The sequence below is a fragment of the Mauremys reevesii genome, linkage group 4 (assembly GCF_016161935.1).
Source record: "Mauremys reevesii isolate NIE-2019 linkage group 4, ASM1616193v1, whole genome shotgun sequence".
NCBI classification, from domain to species: Eukaryota; Metazoa; Chordata; order Testudines; family Geoemydidae; genus Mauremys; species Mauremys reevesii.
The window spans coordinates 41,109,996-41,126,975 of NC_052626.1; the positions used below are offsets into that span (position 1 = coordinate 41,109,996).

At 50.1% G+C, this 16,980-nt stretch overlaps 1 protein-coding gene across 12 annotated transcripts in view; it reads left to right on the forward strand.

The window, feature by feature from the left end:
* ANGEL1 (angel homolog 1) overlaps positions 1-16,385 on the forward strand; it is a 226,307-nt gene extending 209,922 nt beyond the window's left edge. For 5 of the 12 annotated variants that reach the window (XM_039539018.1, XM_039539016.1, XM_039539017.1 and 2 more), the window contains 9 exons: positions 1,887-2,486; positions 3,051-3,277; positions 4,591-4,660; positions 5,225-5,658; positions 12,017-12,143; positions 12,969-13,079; positions 14,116-14,185; positions 14,683-14,846; positions 15,889-16,385. In XM_039539018.1, coding sequence (XP_039394952.1) covers positions 1,887-2,486; positions 3,051-3,277; positions 4,591-4,660; positions 5,225-5,658; positions 12,017-12,143; positions 12,969-13,079; positions 14,116-14,185; positions 14,683-14,846; positions 15,889-16,049 — 1,964 coding nt within the window. In that variant the 3' untranslated portion in view covers positions 16,050-16,385. Of the gene's footprint in view, positions 1-1,886; positions 2,487-3,050; positions 3,278-4,590; positions 4,661-5,224; positions 5,659-12,016; positions 12,144-12,354; positions 12,444-12,968; positions 13,080-14,115; positions 14,186-14,334; positions 14,615-14,682; positions 14,847-15,888 lie in introns of those variants that run through there. The other 7 variants (XM_039539028.1, XM_039539027.1, XM_039539021.1 and 4 more) reach the window with 6 other exon arrangements.
* The last annotated feature ends 595 nt before the right edge of the window (positions 16,386-16,980 follow it).

Sequence of the window (16,980 nt, forward strand, 5' to 3'; positions counted from 1 at the left end):
TTCACAGTCTGCTTTGGTCTTAACTATCTTCAGTAGTTTAGTATCATCTGCAAACTTTGCCACCTCACTGTTTACCCCTTTCTCCAGATCATTTATGAATAAGTTGAATAGGATTGGTCCGAGGACTGACCCTTGGGGAACACCACTAGTTACCCCTCTCCATTCTGAGAATTTACCATTCCTATCCTTTGTTCCCTGTCTTTTAACCAGTTCTCAATCCATGAAAGGACCTTCCCTTTTATCCCATGACAGCTTAATTTACGTAAGAGCCTTTGGTGAGGGATCTTTTCAAAGGCTTTCTGGAAATCTAAGTACACTATGTCCGCTGGATCCCCCTTATCCACATGTTTGTTGACCCCTTCAAAGAACTCTAATAGATTAGTAAGACACGATTTCCCTTTACAGAAACCATGTTGACTATTGCTCATCAGTTTGTTTTTCTATGTGCCTGACAATTTTATTCTTAACTATTGTTTCAACTAATTTGCCCGGTACCGACGTTAGACTTACCGGTCTGTAATTGCCGGGATCACCTCTAGAGCCCTTTTTGAATATTGATGTTACATTAGCTAACTTCCAGTCACTGGGTACAGAAGCCGATTTAAAGGACAGGTTACAAACCATAGTTAATAGTTCCGCAACTTCACATTTGAGTTCTTTCAGAACTCTTGGGTGAATGCCATCTGGTCCTGGTGCCTTGTTTATGTTAAGTTTATCAGTTAATTCCAAAACCTCCTCTAGTGACATTTCAAACTATGACAGTTCCTCAGATTTGTCACCTACAAAAGCCGGCTCAGGTTTGGGAATCTCCCTAACATCCTCAGCCATGAAGACTGAAGCAAAGAATCCATTTAGTTTCTCTGCAATGACTTTATTGTCTTTAAGCGCTCCTTTTGTATCTCGATCATCAAGGGGCCCCACTAGTTGTTTAGCAGGCTTCCTGCTCCTGATGTACTTAAAAAACATTTTGTTATTACCTTTGGAGTTTTTGGCTAGCCGTTCTTCAAACTCCTCTTTGGCTTTTACATTCTTGCACTTAATTTGGCAGTGTTTATGCTCCTTTCTATTTGCCTCGCTAGGATTTGACTTCCACTTTTTAAAGGAAGTCTTTTTATCTCTCACTGCTTCTTTTACATGGTTGTTAAGCCACCGTGGCTCTTTTTTAGTTCTTTTACTGTGTTTCTTAATTTGGGGTATACATTGAAGTTGGGCTTCTATTATGGTGTCTTTAAAAAGCACCCATGCAGCTTGCAGGGATTTCACTTTAGTTACTGTACTTTTTAACTTCTGTTTAACTAACCCCCTCATTGTTGCATAGTTCCCCCTTTTGAAATTAAATGCCACAGTGTTGAGCTGTTGAGATGTTCTTCCCACCACAGGGATGTTGAATGCTATTGTATTATGGTCACTATTTCCAAGCAGTCCTGTTATAGTTACCTCTTGGGCCAGCTCCTGCGCTCCACTCAGGACTAAATCTAGAGTTGCCTTCTCCCCTTGTGGGTTCCCGTACCAGCTGCTCCATGAAGCAGAAGATGCCAAAGAAGGGCCAGTACGATAGCTTAGATTCTGCTCTGCTGACCACTTATTGCACTGTATACATAATAATATAAAACCAGCCTAAATTTTACTGTCAGTTAAACCAGCACCACCTCACTGAAGTCAATGGCATTGTCCCGACATAACCAAAGTCAGAATATGGTCCAAGAGGCAGCCTTAATTACTCAGAACTATAACTATGCACCTTTTTTGAGAAGCTACTCCGTGCTGTTGATGCATTCAAATGGTTCTGTTGCACCAAATAGTAACTAATTTCTCTAGCCTAAATGAGCGAATAAGTGAAGAGAGCCATAGATTTTAACCATAGTTTTGTATTGAATTTTTGACAGATGCTTTCTTTACGTGTCGAAAGAACGTGCTTCTGGCGAAGAGCCCGACTGCCCAGGTAGGGGGCATCTCTTCTGTGCCCAGCAGGAGGTCAGTCCCAGAAGAGGAGGAAGCCCTGCTGCAGCAGCAGCTGGAGGAGGAAGCTGGTGGGCTACACAGCTCTGAGAGTGCTCTAGCAGTGGGGAAGGTGTCAGCCACACTGACTAGTGACTGGCTGGAAGGCTCGGAATTATTGATGACCAGCCTCAGCAATCTGAATGTGGCATCAGAGGTCACATGGTGCAGTGATCAGCAACATGATGAGCTACATACCTTAATGTCTCTAGGACCAAAGGAACATGTTGCAGTCACACTGGCAAAATTACCAGAAGAGGAAAGTGTGGCTATGGTGGGCATTGCAGCATGGTCAGCTGTAAGGACGCAGACCGATCACCAGATTAGTGGCTGCACCCCTTCAGCCCTGGAAAGGGAGGATGAAGATACTGCTGTGCTGGGCTGGAGCTTAGTGCATGACACAGAGATAGTGCCAGAGGAGGTCACAGCCTGGCCTGTTTATGATACAGGACAATTCCAGCCTTTTCCAGCAGAGAGTTCTTACCATGGTCAGTAGTAATACAGCCTTGTTTGATTCTGAGTGTGTGGTGCTAAATTGAGATGAGGTAGTATAACAAAAGTTTCTGATCTCCCTGCATGTGGATGCTAAATCGTGGGTGAGCTTAGTATGTCTGCACTTGCTGGCTGTTAGGCATAGGCTGCATCTTTCCATGCCAGGATGATTGCATCTGGTAATGAAAATGATAAAAGTAATCTTTCCTGATGGAAAGGCCAAGGCTTCTGGCATTATTGGGCTGGCTAGTGTTGCTAATCACAATTCCTGTGAAGTTAACATAGGTGCCCACTTCATACTGGAGATGGCCTCCAAAGAATGGTTGAGTTTTTCCAAAACATTTTTTCCCACTAGGACCGACCTTGCCATTCCATCCCTGGTGACAGCTATTCAGGTTTAATCAAAGAAAATCCAAGGGCCCATTTAGAGTTCAAGATGCCCAGATTCAGGGAACAAGAGAACAGCTAATCCCTATGTCCCAGCTAGCAGGAGCATTCCAGGAAATAGGACAGGGAAGGCTACCCAGCATACATCTGACCTGTCTTCCTCTCTCTTATAGAGATTTTATGGAGGGACTGGGAGGATCTCTGTATCCAACTTGCTGTTCCAGAGCTGGGCTCAGAGAATGGGCCTCTGTTTGAATTCCGAGTCATGTCTTACAACATTCTGGCCCAGGACCTGGTGGAGCAGAGCCCTGATCTCTACCTGCATTGCCAACCAGATATCCTGGACTGGAGCTATCGTCTCCCAAACCTCTTGCAGGAGATCCAGCACTGGGACCCTGATGTGAGTACTACCCAGGCCCTTTCATGTCAACTATCACCAGAGTTTTTGGGGTTTGAAGCCAGTGCCTCTGGGGTTATTAGGGTCCTTGGTTATGTGCTCACTGGCTCCTATAACGTAACTAGGATCTATTCTTTGATTGGAGGGGCTCAACTTTTCCTAATAGAAATAGGAGCAGGACAGCCTGCTGCAGTCCTTGGGGAGGAGGCAGAGCCTATAGAGCAATCTGGAACAAGCCCAGAGATGAGGCCTACATGGGGATGGACTTCCTGTTCCTTGCTTACTTCTGTATTCCTTAGGGTAGGTCCATACTTACTGCGCGGGTCAATGCGGTGAGTTCGACTTCTCGGAATTCGAACTATCGCGTCTAATCAAGACGCGATAGTTCGAACTCCCCACGCGCGCCGGTTGACTCCGGAACTCCACCACCGCGAATGGCGGTGGCGGAGTCGACCTTGGAGCCGCGGACTTCGATCCCGCGGCGTCAGGACGGGTAAGCCAGTCGAACTAAGGTAGTTCGACTTCAGCTACGCTATTTGCGTAGCTGAAGTCGCGTCTGGTTAGTTCCCCACTCTTCCCTCCCTCCCCGTAGTGTAGACCAGACCTTAGACTAGCTTAGCATGCTGAGGAAGAAGTGTGCTCACCACTAAGGACGAGAAGTGAATTTTATTTCACTCTTGCTTTCCCACTGGGTAACTGAAGGAGAAGTATGCGCTTCAGAAGTCGTAGAGCATGCTCTGTCTTAGTGGTTCTTAACCAAGGGTATGTGTACCCCTGGTGGTAGCAGAGGACTTCCAGGGGGTACATTAACTCATCTAGATATTTTCCTAGTTTTACAACAGGCTACATAAAAAGCACTAGCAAAGTCAGTACAAACTAAAATTTCATAGACAGTGATTTGTTTATATTGCTCTGTATACTATACACTGAAATGTAAGTACAATATTTACATTCTAATTGATTTATTTTATAATTATATGGTAAAAATGAGAAAGTCAGCAATTTTTTAGTAATAGTGTGCTATAACACTTTTTTGCATTTTTTATGACTGATTTTGTAAGCAAGTAGTTTTTAAGTGACGTGAAACTTGGGGTATGCAAGACAAATCAGACTCCTGAAAGGGGTACAGTAGTCTGGCTCTCAACCTTTCCAGTACTCTAGCTGGAGGAAAAGTTGCTTAGATAGCATTTCTCGGTGAAGGAGTTAAGTGTGGGAAACTGTTTTTCCCTCTCTTCCCTCACTGTCCAAGCTCCTCCCCCCCCCCCCCCAAAAGCCAAACAGTGGTGGAGTGAGCTAGATCTCTGCCTTCCTTGCAGGTTCTGTGTCTCCAGGAAGTGCAGGAGAATCACTACTGGGAACAGCTGGAGCCAACATTCAGGATGATGGGTATGTCCCTCTCTTTTCTACAGGTTTGGTTGAGACTTACTGAGAAAACTCCATGTCAATATCTCCAGAGCTGTTTACAGAAGTAGTCCCCACCCCAGTTTTTTTTGGCCACATTTCTGAAGCTATCCGCACCTCTTCAATTGTTGTCCTGTTCCTGTTGTGACTGATTCTTCCCCAGATTGGCAGATGAAAGCAACAAAACTCATCAGGGGCCTGGTTTATATAAGAGAACAAAAGACACTTGATGGTACATGATGGCTAACAGGACAGTGCTGCCTACAAGGGCGTGAGCCAGAGGAAGAGAGATTGATTAGAGCATCCCTGAGGGCATAACTAGAAATATGGGCTGAAAACGAGCAAGAGGAAAATTCAAACTGGGTATTAGGAAAATCTTCCTGCCAGTGAGGTCTGCTGGACTACAGAACAGTCTACCAAGGGGAGTAGTGGGAGGTTGTGCTATTTAAACCCTGCAAAACAGATTTCCTGTTTTTCTACATCTCACTAAAGAGGAGCCGAGGCTTCTGGTCATTTGGGCTCTCCTGATGGGTGGTGGTTTCTTTTCAGGCTTTGTGTGCTTATACAAACGGAGAACAGGAAAAAAGACAGATGGCTGCGCAGTTTGCTACAAGCACAGCAGGTTCCAGCTGATCAGTGCCAGCCCTGTAGAATACTTCCGGCCTGGCCTGGACATCCTAAACAGAGACAATGTGGGTCTGGTGCTGCTGCTGCAACCTCTACTCCCAGAGGGTGTAGGACAGAAAGCAACAAGCCCCCTGTGTGTGGCTAACACTCATGTGCTGTATAATCCCCGCCGAGGAGATATCAAACTTGTACAGATGGCCTTGCTCCTAGCAGAGGTTGACAAGGTTGCGAAAACCGTTGATGGCAGCTACTATCCTGTCATCTTGTGTGGAGACCTGAACGCTGTGCCTGATTCTCCATTGTACAAGTTCATCCGGAATGGTCAGCTCTCCTACCATGGGATGCCAGCCTGGAAGGTAGGTGTAGATGGGGAATGGCATGGAGCAGCTCTTTGGATTGCAGGGAGTGGAGTATTTATGTAGTTGTGTTTCTGATCACTATTATAAGGCTACTTCCTCATACAAAGAATGAGCCCCACTCAGCATCAAATTCATAGACATACAGTAAATCGTGTTCTGTGTTCCTAACAACAGTGGAGGTTACTGAAGCAGAGAGAATTATTAAAATCTTGTTCTTCTTCGAGTGATTGCTCCTATACGTTCCAGTTAGGTGTGTGCGCGCCGCGTGCACGTTCGTCAGAAGATTTTTACCCTAGCAACACTCGGTGGGTCAGCTGGGCGCCCTCTGGAGTGGCGCCGCTATGGCGCAGGATATATACCCCTGCCGCCCCATCCGCCCCTCAGTTCCTTCTTACCGCCCGTGTCGGTCGTTGGAACAGTGGAGCGCGGCTTAGCTGACCTCCACTTCCCTAGCTACTCGTAGTTTCTCTCGTTAAGTATATAGTTCAGATGTTTATAGCTGTAGTTAACTTTATTTGTTTGTAGTATAGTATAGTATAGTGTATTTATTTTCAGGGGTTCGGGGTTTATCCCCTTCCCCTCACCCGGTGCTGGGTCCGATGCCCGGTCCACAGGGTTTTATAATGCTCGGCCGGCCACAAGCCAATGCCGACAAGAGATCCTCTCCTAAGTGCCTCGAGGGATCTCACCTCACAGATAAGTGCCGCATTTGTGAGGCCTTTAATCCGAGAACAAAGGGGAGCGGGACTTTCATCTCCAACAGCTCCTGAGGGAGGCAGTTCTTGCTCCTCCGCTCTCGGCGCCGAGTGCTGGTTAGTCTTCAAGGAGCGCTCCCTCGACACCGGATCGCCGGTACCGCCAAGGCCTCTCGGCACCGGCCGTCGCTGGCTTCCACTCGGCATGGATCCCTCTCCTGGAGGATGAAGAGGCACAATATCCTTGCTGCGTCCGAGCCGCCTGCTCCGCAGCCAAGCGCTATGCTCAGTCGGATCGCCCGGCACCAATGTCCGCCGTGGCACCGACAATATCCGCACCATTAACTCCGGCCAGGCAAGAGCCGTCGAGTCCGGTGCTGGAATGCTCCCCGGTACGAACCGTGGTCGAGCTCGCTATTAAGCTGCGGCCGAGCTGCCTGCTCCGCAGCCCGAGCGCTCTACTACGTCACACTGCCCGGCACCGGTACCTGCTGCGGCACCAACAGTATCAGCACCGTAGACTCCGGCCACACAAGAGCCGTCGAGTCCAGCACCTGAACACTCCCCGGTGCGAGCTGTGGTCGAGCTCACTATTCCCTCCACGCCGGAAACATTTCCACAGCGAGGGAGTTGATGGCAAGGGCAGAGCCTGCGCGGCTTTAACCCCCAGCACCGTCGGTGCGGGTTATATTGTCTATCGGCGAGCCTGTCTTGCTCACGCCACCCAGCATCGGCACCGCAGAGCGGCACCGTTCACGATCGCGGTCCCGCAGACGTTCTCGGTCCCATCACCGATCGAGGTCCCGATGCCGCTCGCAGTCTCGGCACCGTTCTCCATTTCGGTACCAGTAGTACTCGCGGCACCGGTCAGCGTCCCGTTCGCCGGCCCGGTACACTCCGTGCCGATCCAGCTCCCGGCACCGCCCCAGGCACCGGGACTCCCATAGCCACTCCTGATCATTGAGCCTCGCGCTCTCGGTCGACCGCCCGGCACAGCTCCGGTGGCAGGTCCCATTCTCGGTACCGGTATGTCTCCCGGTACCTATTGTCGGTGCCGCGTCGAGCGACGTCAGTTAGAGAGGGAGACTCTACCAAGGGCTTTTCAGCTCCTCCAGGGCCATCCAGCCACGCATCAGTGTTGCCCCGTGCGGACACTTCATATGCGCAGTACTCGGTTTTCCGATGTGCCCTCCAGAGTCTTCCAGGAGACCTATCAGTGGTCATTCTAGTCACCTTGGGCGTACTACCACGCCAGAGGCGTACCGGTGGTCCCATCTCGCTCCGTTCCGTCGGAGCTCTGGGTGTCAGAGGCGACAATTAGTCGTTCCCCTCCGACCGGTACAGAGCAAGCCCCGGTTCAGCCACCGGGCTCCCAGATCCCACCGGATCAGGAGGTCGTCCAGGAGCGCGAGCCCACAAAGGACCCGCTTGTACCGGGCCTTTCTTCTTCCTCCTCCCCAGATGAGGCGGGGGCAGGAACATACTCCTCGGGCCCTCCTCTGATCGAAATGCAAGTACATGGTATCCTCCAGGGGGTACGAGTACCTATATGTACATCTCCCCCCCCCCGCTCCCTTGTCATCCAGTCCCTTAATGGGACGGAACGCCATGGCCAACAGGCACCAGCCCCTAAATCCAAGGAGGCTAGGCGAATGGTCTTACTGGGCCGTACGATGTACTCGGTGGGAGCCCTGCAACTTTGTGTAGCAAACTAGCAAGCCCTGCTTAGCCGCTACTATGGGTGGCGGTGGGCAAATTTACAGAGTCGGTTCTTCAGAACTCCCGTCAAGAGTTCGATGCCCTGGAACGAAAGAAAAGCTGGTGAGGGCTTCCCTCCAGGCCTCGTTGGATGCAGCTGACTCCGCTGCCACGACTCTGGCCTCGGGTGTTGCCACGAGGCGCATTTCATGACTCCAGTTATCGAGCCTTCCCTCGCAGCTGCTGCACACTATACAGGACTTGCCCTTCAATGGCAAAGGCCTGTTCTCTGAAAAAACTGGCCCTAGGCTGCAAAGCCTAAAGGGCAGCAGGGTCACTTTGCGCTCTCTCTCGGCATGCACACGCCGGTGCTTCAGCGCCGACCTTTCCGTCCCCAGCCTCACCGCTCTTACCCTGCGACTAGACAAAGACAGGACTTTGCCAGCAGGCGTCACTTACGCGGTCGTAGGCGTCAATCAGGACCCCAAAGGAGCCAAAATTGCGGTTCTTCTAACCACAATGGGATAAAAGCCTACCCATCCTCGTCCCTCTTAGGGACCCCTCTCACGAGCGATTCCTCTTGCAAGAGGTGCGGACGCTCCTCTTCATCGGAGCTATACAGGAGGTATCTAAGGACGAAACCTAATCCCCTAGGCGAAGGGAGGTCTCAGACCTATCCTAGACCTGCGGGACCCCAACAAGTTCACGATGTCCCGAAGACTGGAATGCCGCCCTCGATATGAAGGGCGCGTATTTTCACGTCGCCATTTCTCTTCCACACAGAAGGTACCCCCGGTTGGGGCCTACCGTCGTTTCCAGTATACGGCCCTCCCGGTTGGCCTCTATACAGCCCAAGTGTATTCAAAGTGCAGGGCTGTAGTCGCCGCCTCTCTTCGCCACCGTCGGATACACGTTCTCCGTATCTAGACGATTGGCTCATTCGAGGGACCACCGGGCCCAAGTTACCAGTCATGTGGGCATCGACACGGACCTATTCCTGTGTCTAGGCCTGATAATCAATAGAATAATCCACTCTGATTCCCACACAGGGAATAGAATTCATTGGGACCATCCTGGACTCCAGTCTCGCCAGAGCCTGCTTACCTCAGCCTCGGTTTCAGGCGATGGTAACAATTGTACAAGGTCTACGGACCTTCCCGACAACTTTGGCTCGCACTTGCCTAGGTTTCCTGAGTCACATGGCTGTCTGCACGTTTGTTTCCAAACATGCCAGGCTTCGCTTCCGTCCACTTCAATCGTGGCTCACTTTGGTGTACCACCCGGGCAGAGATAGCATACTCATGGTCGTCTCGTTCCCCCTGAGCATCCTAGGCTCCCTCGACCGGGAGTCAGTGCCCTCCCTGGTGTATCCAGGGATGCTGTTCCATTCACCCCTAGGGGTCCCTCGTGACAGACACCCCATCTCTCGGCTGGGTGCTCACCTGGGTCAGTTTCGCACTCACGGCCTTCGGTCGGCTCAAGAGCTGGCCTTGCACACCGATGTCCGAGAACTGAGAGCAGTCTGCCTTGTATACCAGGCGTTTCAGCTGGCGGATCGCCTCAGCAGATCCTTCCTGTCTCACAAGTGGTCGTTTCCTCCAGACATTATCCATTCCGTTTTTCGGAAGTGGGACTTTCCCCGCATAGCCCTCTTCGCTCTCGCAAGAACGAAAAGAGAGAGAAGTTCTCTTCATTCCAAGGCCTCTCCCCGGGCTCGATCTTGGAGGTGTTTTCTGATGCTGTGGATGAGTCATCGGCTGTACGTTTTTCCGCTGTTCCGGCTGGTTCACAGGCTCCGGCTGAAACTCTGCAGGGACAGAGCGCACCTGATCATGATAGCTCCAGCGTGGCCCAGACAGCACTGGTACACCAGGTTGCTACCCCTGTCGGTAGCCAACCCTATTTCCCTAACTCTTTGCCAAGACGCCATAGCGCGGGATCACGGTAAGCTTCACCACCCAGACTTGTAATCCCTGCACCTCACAGCATGGCTGCTGTGTGGCTGAACCGATCCGAGTTACATTGTTCTGCCTCGGTTCTACAGGATTCTCCTGGGTGGTAGGAAATCTTCCACTCGGTTAACGTATCTGGCAAAGTGGAAGCGTTTCTCCTGCTGCTATGTAACGCACAATGTTTCTCCCGCCGAGGTCCCGATCCATTCCGTCTTGGTCTACCTCTGGTCTCTCAAACAGCAGCACCGGGCGCGGTCCTCCTTAAGGGTACACTTGGCAGCCATCTCTCCCTTCCACCTAGCGGAGAGTGGCCACTCCGTAGTCTTACACCTTGTGGTTTATAGGTTCCTCAAGGGTTTGGAGCGTTATACCCCCCAGTTGGCCCCCGCCAAAACCTGGGTCTTCAACCTGGTTCTAACCAGTTTTATGATTGCCCCATTCGAGCCACTGACAACATGCTCGCTGACACCTGTCCTGGAAGACAGTTTTCCTTGTAGCCTTTCTATCGGCCAGACGAGTCTCCGAGCTTCAGGCTCTCACGATGGACCCACGGTATACTGTGTTCCTCAAAGACAAGGGCAGTTGTTACCACATCCGACCTTCCCCCCTAAGGTGGTGTCGGCCTCCCATATCAACCAGGATATCATTCCTTCCGGTCTTCTTTCTGAAGCCACACTCATCGCAAGGAGAGCAACAATTGCCCTCCCTAGACGTCCATAGGGCGTCCGCAATCTATATCGAGCGGACAAAGCCCTTTTGTAACGCCCCCAAACCTTCGTTGTACCGGCATACCGGACGAAGGGCATACCTGTCTCCTCCTAGAGGATTTCATCTTCAATGTCGTTGTGCATCTGCACCTCCTGTGTTTTGGCCCATGTTCCATAGAACCACCTTACTGCACATTCCACCAGGGCTCAGGCTTCTCTGCTGCCTTCCTGGCTCACATACCTTTCAGGGGTTGTGTCGTGCAACTACCTGGTCCTCGGTCCACATCTTTGCCTCATTGGTCCAAGAGTCCAGAGCTGATGCAGCCTTTGGCTCAGCAGTTTTGCATTCTGCAACATCTAACTCCGACCCCACCGCCTACGTAAGGCTTGGGAATCACCTAACTGGAATGCATAGGAGCAATCACTCGAAGAAGAAAAGACGGTTACTCACCGTTGTAACTGTTGTTCTTCGAGATGTGTTGCTCCTATCCATTCCAGACCCGCCCTCCTTCCCCACTGTCGGAGTAGCCGGCAAGAAGGAACTGAGGGGCGGATGGGTTGGCAGGGGTATATATCCTGCGCCATAGCGGCGCCACTCCAGGGGGCGCCCAGCCGACCCACCGAGTGTTGCTAGGGTAAAAATCTTCTGACGAACGTGCACGCGGCGCGCACACACCTAACTGGAATGGATAGGAGCAACACATCTCGAAGAACAACCGTTACAACGGTGAGTAACCGTCTTTTTCTTTTTCACCACTGATGTTGCTTGTTTGTGGTGTTAGCTCAGATGGTGAAATTGGACTGGTCAGTTCCTCATTCTCCTTCACTCATCCATTGCTGTTGTACTTGGGTGATAGTAACTGTAGGGGGAGGTGCAAATCCATATTCATGGAAATATTATCTAAATGTTGGGCCTAAAGCTAGTTCTGTTCCTGAAATATACACCCATGCAAGCACTGCTCCTTTACACATACTCTCTGTGGCTGTGCACCCAAACACACGTACCAAGCTTGCTCTCAAGCATTGGCTTTCAAAATGGTTTGAACGAAATATTTCAAACAGATTTTTTTCCCTCTTCTCCCCCCCCTCCCTCTTTTTTTACTACATGTTCCCCAGCTAGTAGTTGCATCACAGATTTACATGATACTTATTCTGTGCAAGTGGTTTTGCTGGGGCTTGGTTCTGTGTGGGTGCTATGTATTCTCTCTGAGTGTGTTGTGCCTGTGCATGTTGCTGGCCTTGCTTTAACCATTTCCTCCTGGTGCTTTGTTCCCCTGACCTCTACCCTGCTGCCTTTATGCAGGTTTCTGGACAGGAAGACTTCTCCCATCAGCTGCACCAGTGGAAGCTGCAGACCCCACTCTGGCACAGCAGTCTGGGTATAACGGACAACTGTCAATATGTCTCTCTTTGCCAGACAAAGAAATCAGGTGAGCTGTGGTGTGTATGTGGGCTCAACAAAGATGATTATTGTGTGGGTCTTGCTCCCTCTCATTGATTTGCAGTCTCCACTCTTGGCAGGACATTGGCACAACCTCCAGGGCTGAACTGGGGAATGTGCTGCACCAGGCACTCTCCTTGACAAGGATTCTCTCCTCTCAGAGTACCTGATTTGAACTGTATCACTTGTATGCCCCACAGCTCATCTCAGCCTGGGTTTCTGCCATCTTCCTGCACTTGCTGGAAGCTGAATGTCCCACAGTACTTCACATATCGTAGTCATATTTGGGGTAAGCTTGAAGGGCCTCGTCTTTTTCTTCGAAGCGCTGTGTGGTGTAAAGCCCACGTAGGCTCTCACTCTGCTTTCCAGAGATGCTTCAGCATATGAAGCCCAGGCCAGGGTGTTCTTGGTGGAAGCTCAGTGGATATGGATTCAACCTGATTTCTAGGGAGTTCATATCTCTTTTCCCCTCTTCAAGCACAGGTTTCCTCAGACATATGTGTCATAAATATCCCAAATGTCTTGCTTAGAAATTGACTAGTATTTTGCCACTGTAGACCATTTTTTGGGACGGGGAAGCGCTTAATTTGTGGAACCCCCAGATACCAGAGTGATGGGTGCATCAGCTATAGGTATTAGAGTAGCTGGGCTGCAGTCTAGACTGTCTCTTCCTCTTCTATCACCATGTCTATTCTATATTCAGGTTCTTATATTGTGCCCATCATTCATGTACTCTGGTAGTATTTTTGGCAAGGAAACCTAGAGAGCTGACTTCTTTGTTATTTCCTTCCTTTGAACTGGCTCTGTTCTGCAGACAGACAAAAGTACAGCCGGGACTTCCTGCTTCAGTTCCGTTTCTGTGATGCTGCCTGTGAACGACCTGCACATCTGATTCTGTGGAAGGGTGTGACAGATGTTAAACCAGGTACTGGAGCAAGTTCTCCCTACTTCAACATCTTTTCTGCACGCATGAGCTGCCTTTGGCAAGACTTGAAGCCAATAAGTGGAGACTAGTCTTGGGTTGTTACTGGCTGGATGAGTCCCAGAAAAGGCAAGGATTGGGGAAGGTGGGAGCCCATCATTGCATCATACTTCCGTGGGCACAAGTGGATTCCATAAGGGCTCAGCAGCAGCTCTCAGCTACTGACCTGCTCCTTATATAGCAAGTCTTGATTTGCTGATTTATGTGTTTTACCCCCTGTGTGGAGGAATGGAAGAGAGGGTTCAGTCTATTTTCTGTCTTCCCTTTGTTTTGGAGAGGGGCAGGTATTTTTCCATTCCTTCTGTGCTTCCAGCTCCACTGGAAGAAATCCATGGTGGCACCTGAGCTGCCTGTGCTAATGTGGGTTGGCATCAGTGGGTGACCACAAGCTGGCATTAGATCTGCTACTAGAGAAGCAGAACCTCGCCTCATCTCTGGGCCTTTTGACATATTTGGTTCTGTTCTCCTCATTCCCCACCTCCTCTGGGCTGGCAACCCATTTCATGATCCCAGTGCTGACTGTCTGCATTTCTCTGACAGCAGAGGTTGTAGTACAGGGCCACAGGGATCAGCCTCTGGGCAGTGGTAATGTCCACAGCTCTAGGCACAGGAGCTGATTGACCTGGATAAGTTGGTTACACTGTGCCAGGATCAGCCCACTGACTTTTTTGGGGGAGGGAGGTAGGGGGTTAGGCTTTGTTTTTGGCCTGGTATCAACTTGTTGTTCTTTCAGCACCACTGTACCTAGGCCTCCTGTCTGAGACCAGGACAGTTTGCATTCAGCTTTGGAACCTTGCCCTGACTTCCCAGCATGTACTGTCACTCCTAAAGGTGCCTATCCAGGCGGCCATGTTTAGGATAAGGAGGGACTCTTGGGCTGGAATAAGAGACCTTCCTGGGAGGAACTTTCAAACTCAAAATGAACAAACTGCTCCAGGCCCAGTGGCATGTCAAATTGGAATCTCTCTGCTCCTTTTAGACCGCCCTGCACATTGGCCCAAGCATCTCACCATAGTGAATGATCCTGATCCAGAGCGCTTCTTCCCAAGGTAACCTGGAGGGAGGGAGACTTCAGCTGGGCCCTGTAAAGCTAGTGGCACCCCCTCCTTGGAGTAGCCATAGTGGGGTGCTTGGAAAATGGGCACAGGAAGCTAAATTAATGTCAAGGTTTAAATAATTCCATGGTCCTTTCTCCCAGACTAGAAAAAGAACACACCAGGGATGGGAAAGAATCAGAAAAATCTGTCTACAGCTGGCCAGATCCATACCAGGCTTCACTAGGGTTGGTGCTGCAGGTCAGGAATGCAGTGCGTTGGCAGAACTGTATGTTGGTGAGGAGGGAGCCCCTGTCCACTCAGCGTCTTAGTAGAATTGGTATTAATAGTCCCTCACTTATATGAGCATTAAAATATATTGAAAAATATGTGTAGAAATAGTCTACAAACAGCTGCATTAGGAAGGTGGCTTAGTTTGCTTAGATTCCAGCACTGAGCTTTGCATCCCCTCTCCCATGTGAGGGAATGGGGGAGCTGTTTCTTCTCTGCAGGTCTCCAGGTGTTATCCGGCATGGCCTTAATCTGACCTCTGCCTATAGCCACTTCTTGCCCCAGAGAGGTCGCCCTGAGGTCACAACCATGCCCATGGGCCTTGGAACTACAGTTGATTATATCTTCTACTCGGCAGAGCCCATTGAGAATGGGAACGAAAGGGGTGAGTGTGGCAACATGGGGCCTCCTGAGAGCTTATTCCCACCATACTAGGAGGGAGCTGTGTGGTACAGCAAAATGGAGCTCATCATGGTGGGCAATGTGTCTCCACCATGGCAGGAGTGGGCCGCTGGGTGTGGCAGCATGCAATTTCCAGGCATCTGTGCCCAGTAGGGGCTGAGTGATGTACTGTGGGGAAATGCTGTCCTCCCCAGCTGGGGTGACAATCTCTATTTCATGCTATTGAAGAGATACAATAGTTCTGCCTGACCTGGCCATAGTTTTAAGGCAAAATCAAAGTAGAATGGAATGTTACTTTCTTGTTGCCCAACACTTTGCCGTGAGTTCACCTAGCATATGCTCTGGAACAGCCCCACCAGGCGGTTGGCATTGAGATCTGGGCTCCTCTGGCCTTGTAGTTTGTATCCTTCGAGGCAGCATAGTCCATCTGTAGGAGGCACCTCACTTCACCTCCCAGTGATACCCCATGCAAGAGTCACACTGTTTGAAGAAGGAATTGAGTTGATGAGGTTCTACAAGTAACTGCATCAGCTCCCACTCCCTCTGAGGCCCAGATCAGCTCAGCGGCTCTTTGGGGATGGGGTGGGAGTAGAGTGCGAAGAGTCTCCACAAGTCAAATTTTGTTTCCCCTGAGTCAATGGCTCATTGGGCTGACATGGTTAAGGCACACCAGTTTCATAGCCAATGGTACACAAGTCTATTCATGTAGAAGCCCAAATTCACCTTGGGGAATTTGAGTGCAACTAGCAAGAGCTTCCCTATGAGCAGCTGCATGATGACTGCAGTGTGTGTTTGCAGCTCCTGTGTGTGCCAGAGCATGAATTCATATATCAGTAGCAGTCTAGGGTGCTTGTTGCTATAGTATCCAGGCATGAAGAGGGACATGTTGTTTTGTATAGAGTATCTGTGTGGACACACCCTTGCTTCCCTGACTGCAGCATATCCTAGCTGCCCTGTGTCTGTGCAAGAGTTTGAGCATGAAGCCCCAGTCTCCATCTGACATGTCCATCCTGTTGCCTTGCCAGGTCGCAGGCTATATCGAGATGGAGCCCTGAAGCTGCTTGGCCGCCTCTCCCTGCTCTCCGAAGATGTCCTGTGGTTGGCAAATGGCTTACCCAATCCATTTTGCTCATCTGATCACCTCTGCCTACTGGCTAGCTTTGGCTTGGAGATCTCCAGTGCCTGAGAGATGGGGATCATGTGGGTTGAGCTGGACTGAATGCAGAATACAGAAATTGTGCATTCAGAGCCTCAGTTGGCTCACAGGAAACTTCCTTTCCATTTCCCCTGCACCCCCCATGTAACAGGAGCATGAGGGGCCCAGAGAGGTTGAGACCTTCCCTGCATTGCTACTCCATGGGACTCCATTACTGGCTGATGCCCAGTTGTTCTCTGGCTGCACTATCTCTTACAGGGACCTGGGAAATTAACTTCCTTACCTATTTGGTTCTGCTACATCTGGCAGACATTATAGCTGTGATGTTCTTACACTGCAGGAATCAACATGACTTCCGCTTATTTACTTGTCTCTGTGTGTCGCTCCTCAGTGATCTGGGAAAGAGCAGGTGCAGTTTTGAGACTCCTATGGGCTTTTTTTTTTTTTTAGTTGGCTGCTTGCTGCCAAACAGCAGGCGGTGCTCCCAATCATCATCTGCCACACCAAAATGGTGATTCTTTTTAATTTCCCAGCAACGGTGTATGGAATGCATTCCCCTTGGATTCACCCAACCATCCCTTGTGCCACCTGTAACTTAAGACAGGACTGGGCTTGATGATTGCTTGGAAATGGAATTGAAGTAGCCTTTACCTAGGGATACCTAAAGAGAGTTTCTGTCTTGTTCACCCAGGTCTGCGCCCAGCACACACATCAGCAGAGTGAGAGTTTGAAGTTTCAGTAACTTTCTGTAGGGAGCTTTCTATTGTTATGAGACCAATGTACCAATAAGGTCTGACACAAGGATCAGCGTGATATGGAGGTACTGGTTCTTCAGAACCATCATAGAAAGCCCTGGAATTGCCACAGCAGAAATCTGAGATCCTTGGAAAGGCTCCCTCACTGCCTTACTGACCATCTCAGAACAGTTCCTAGTACCTCTCTTGGCACCTATATGTGATAG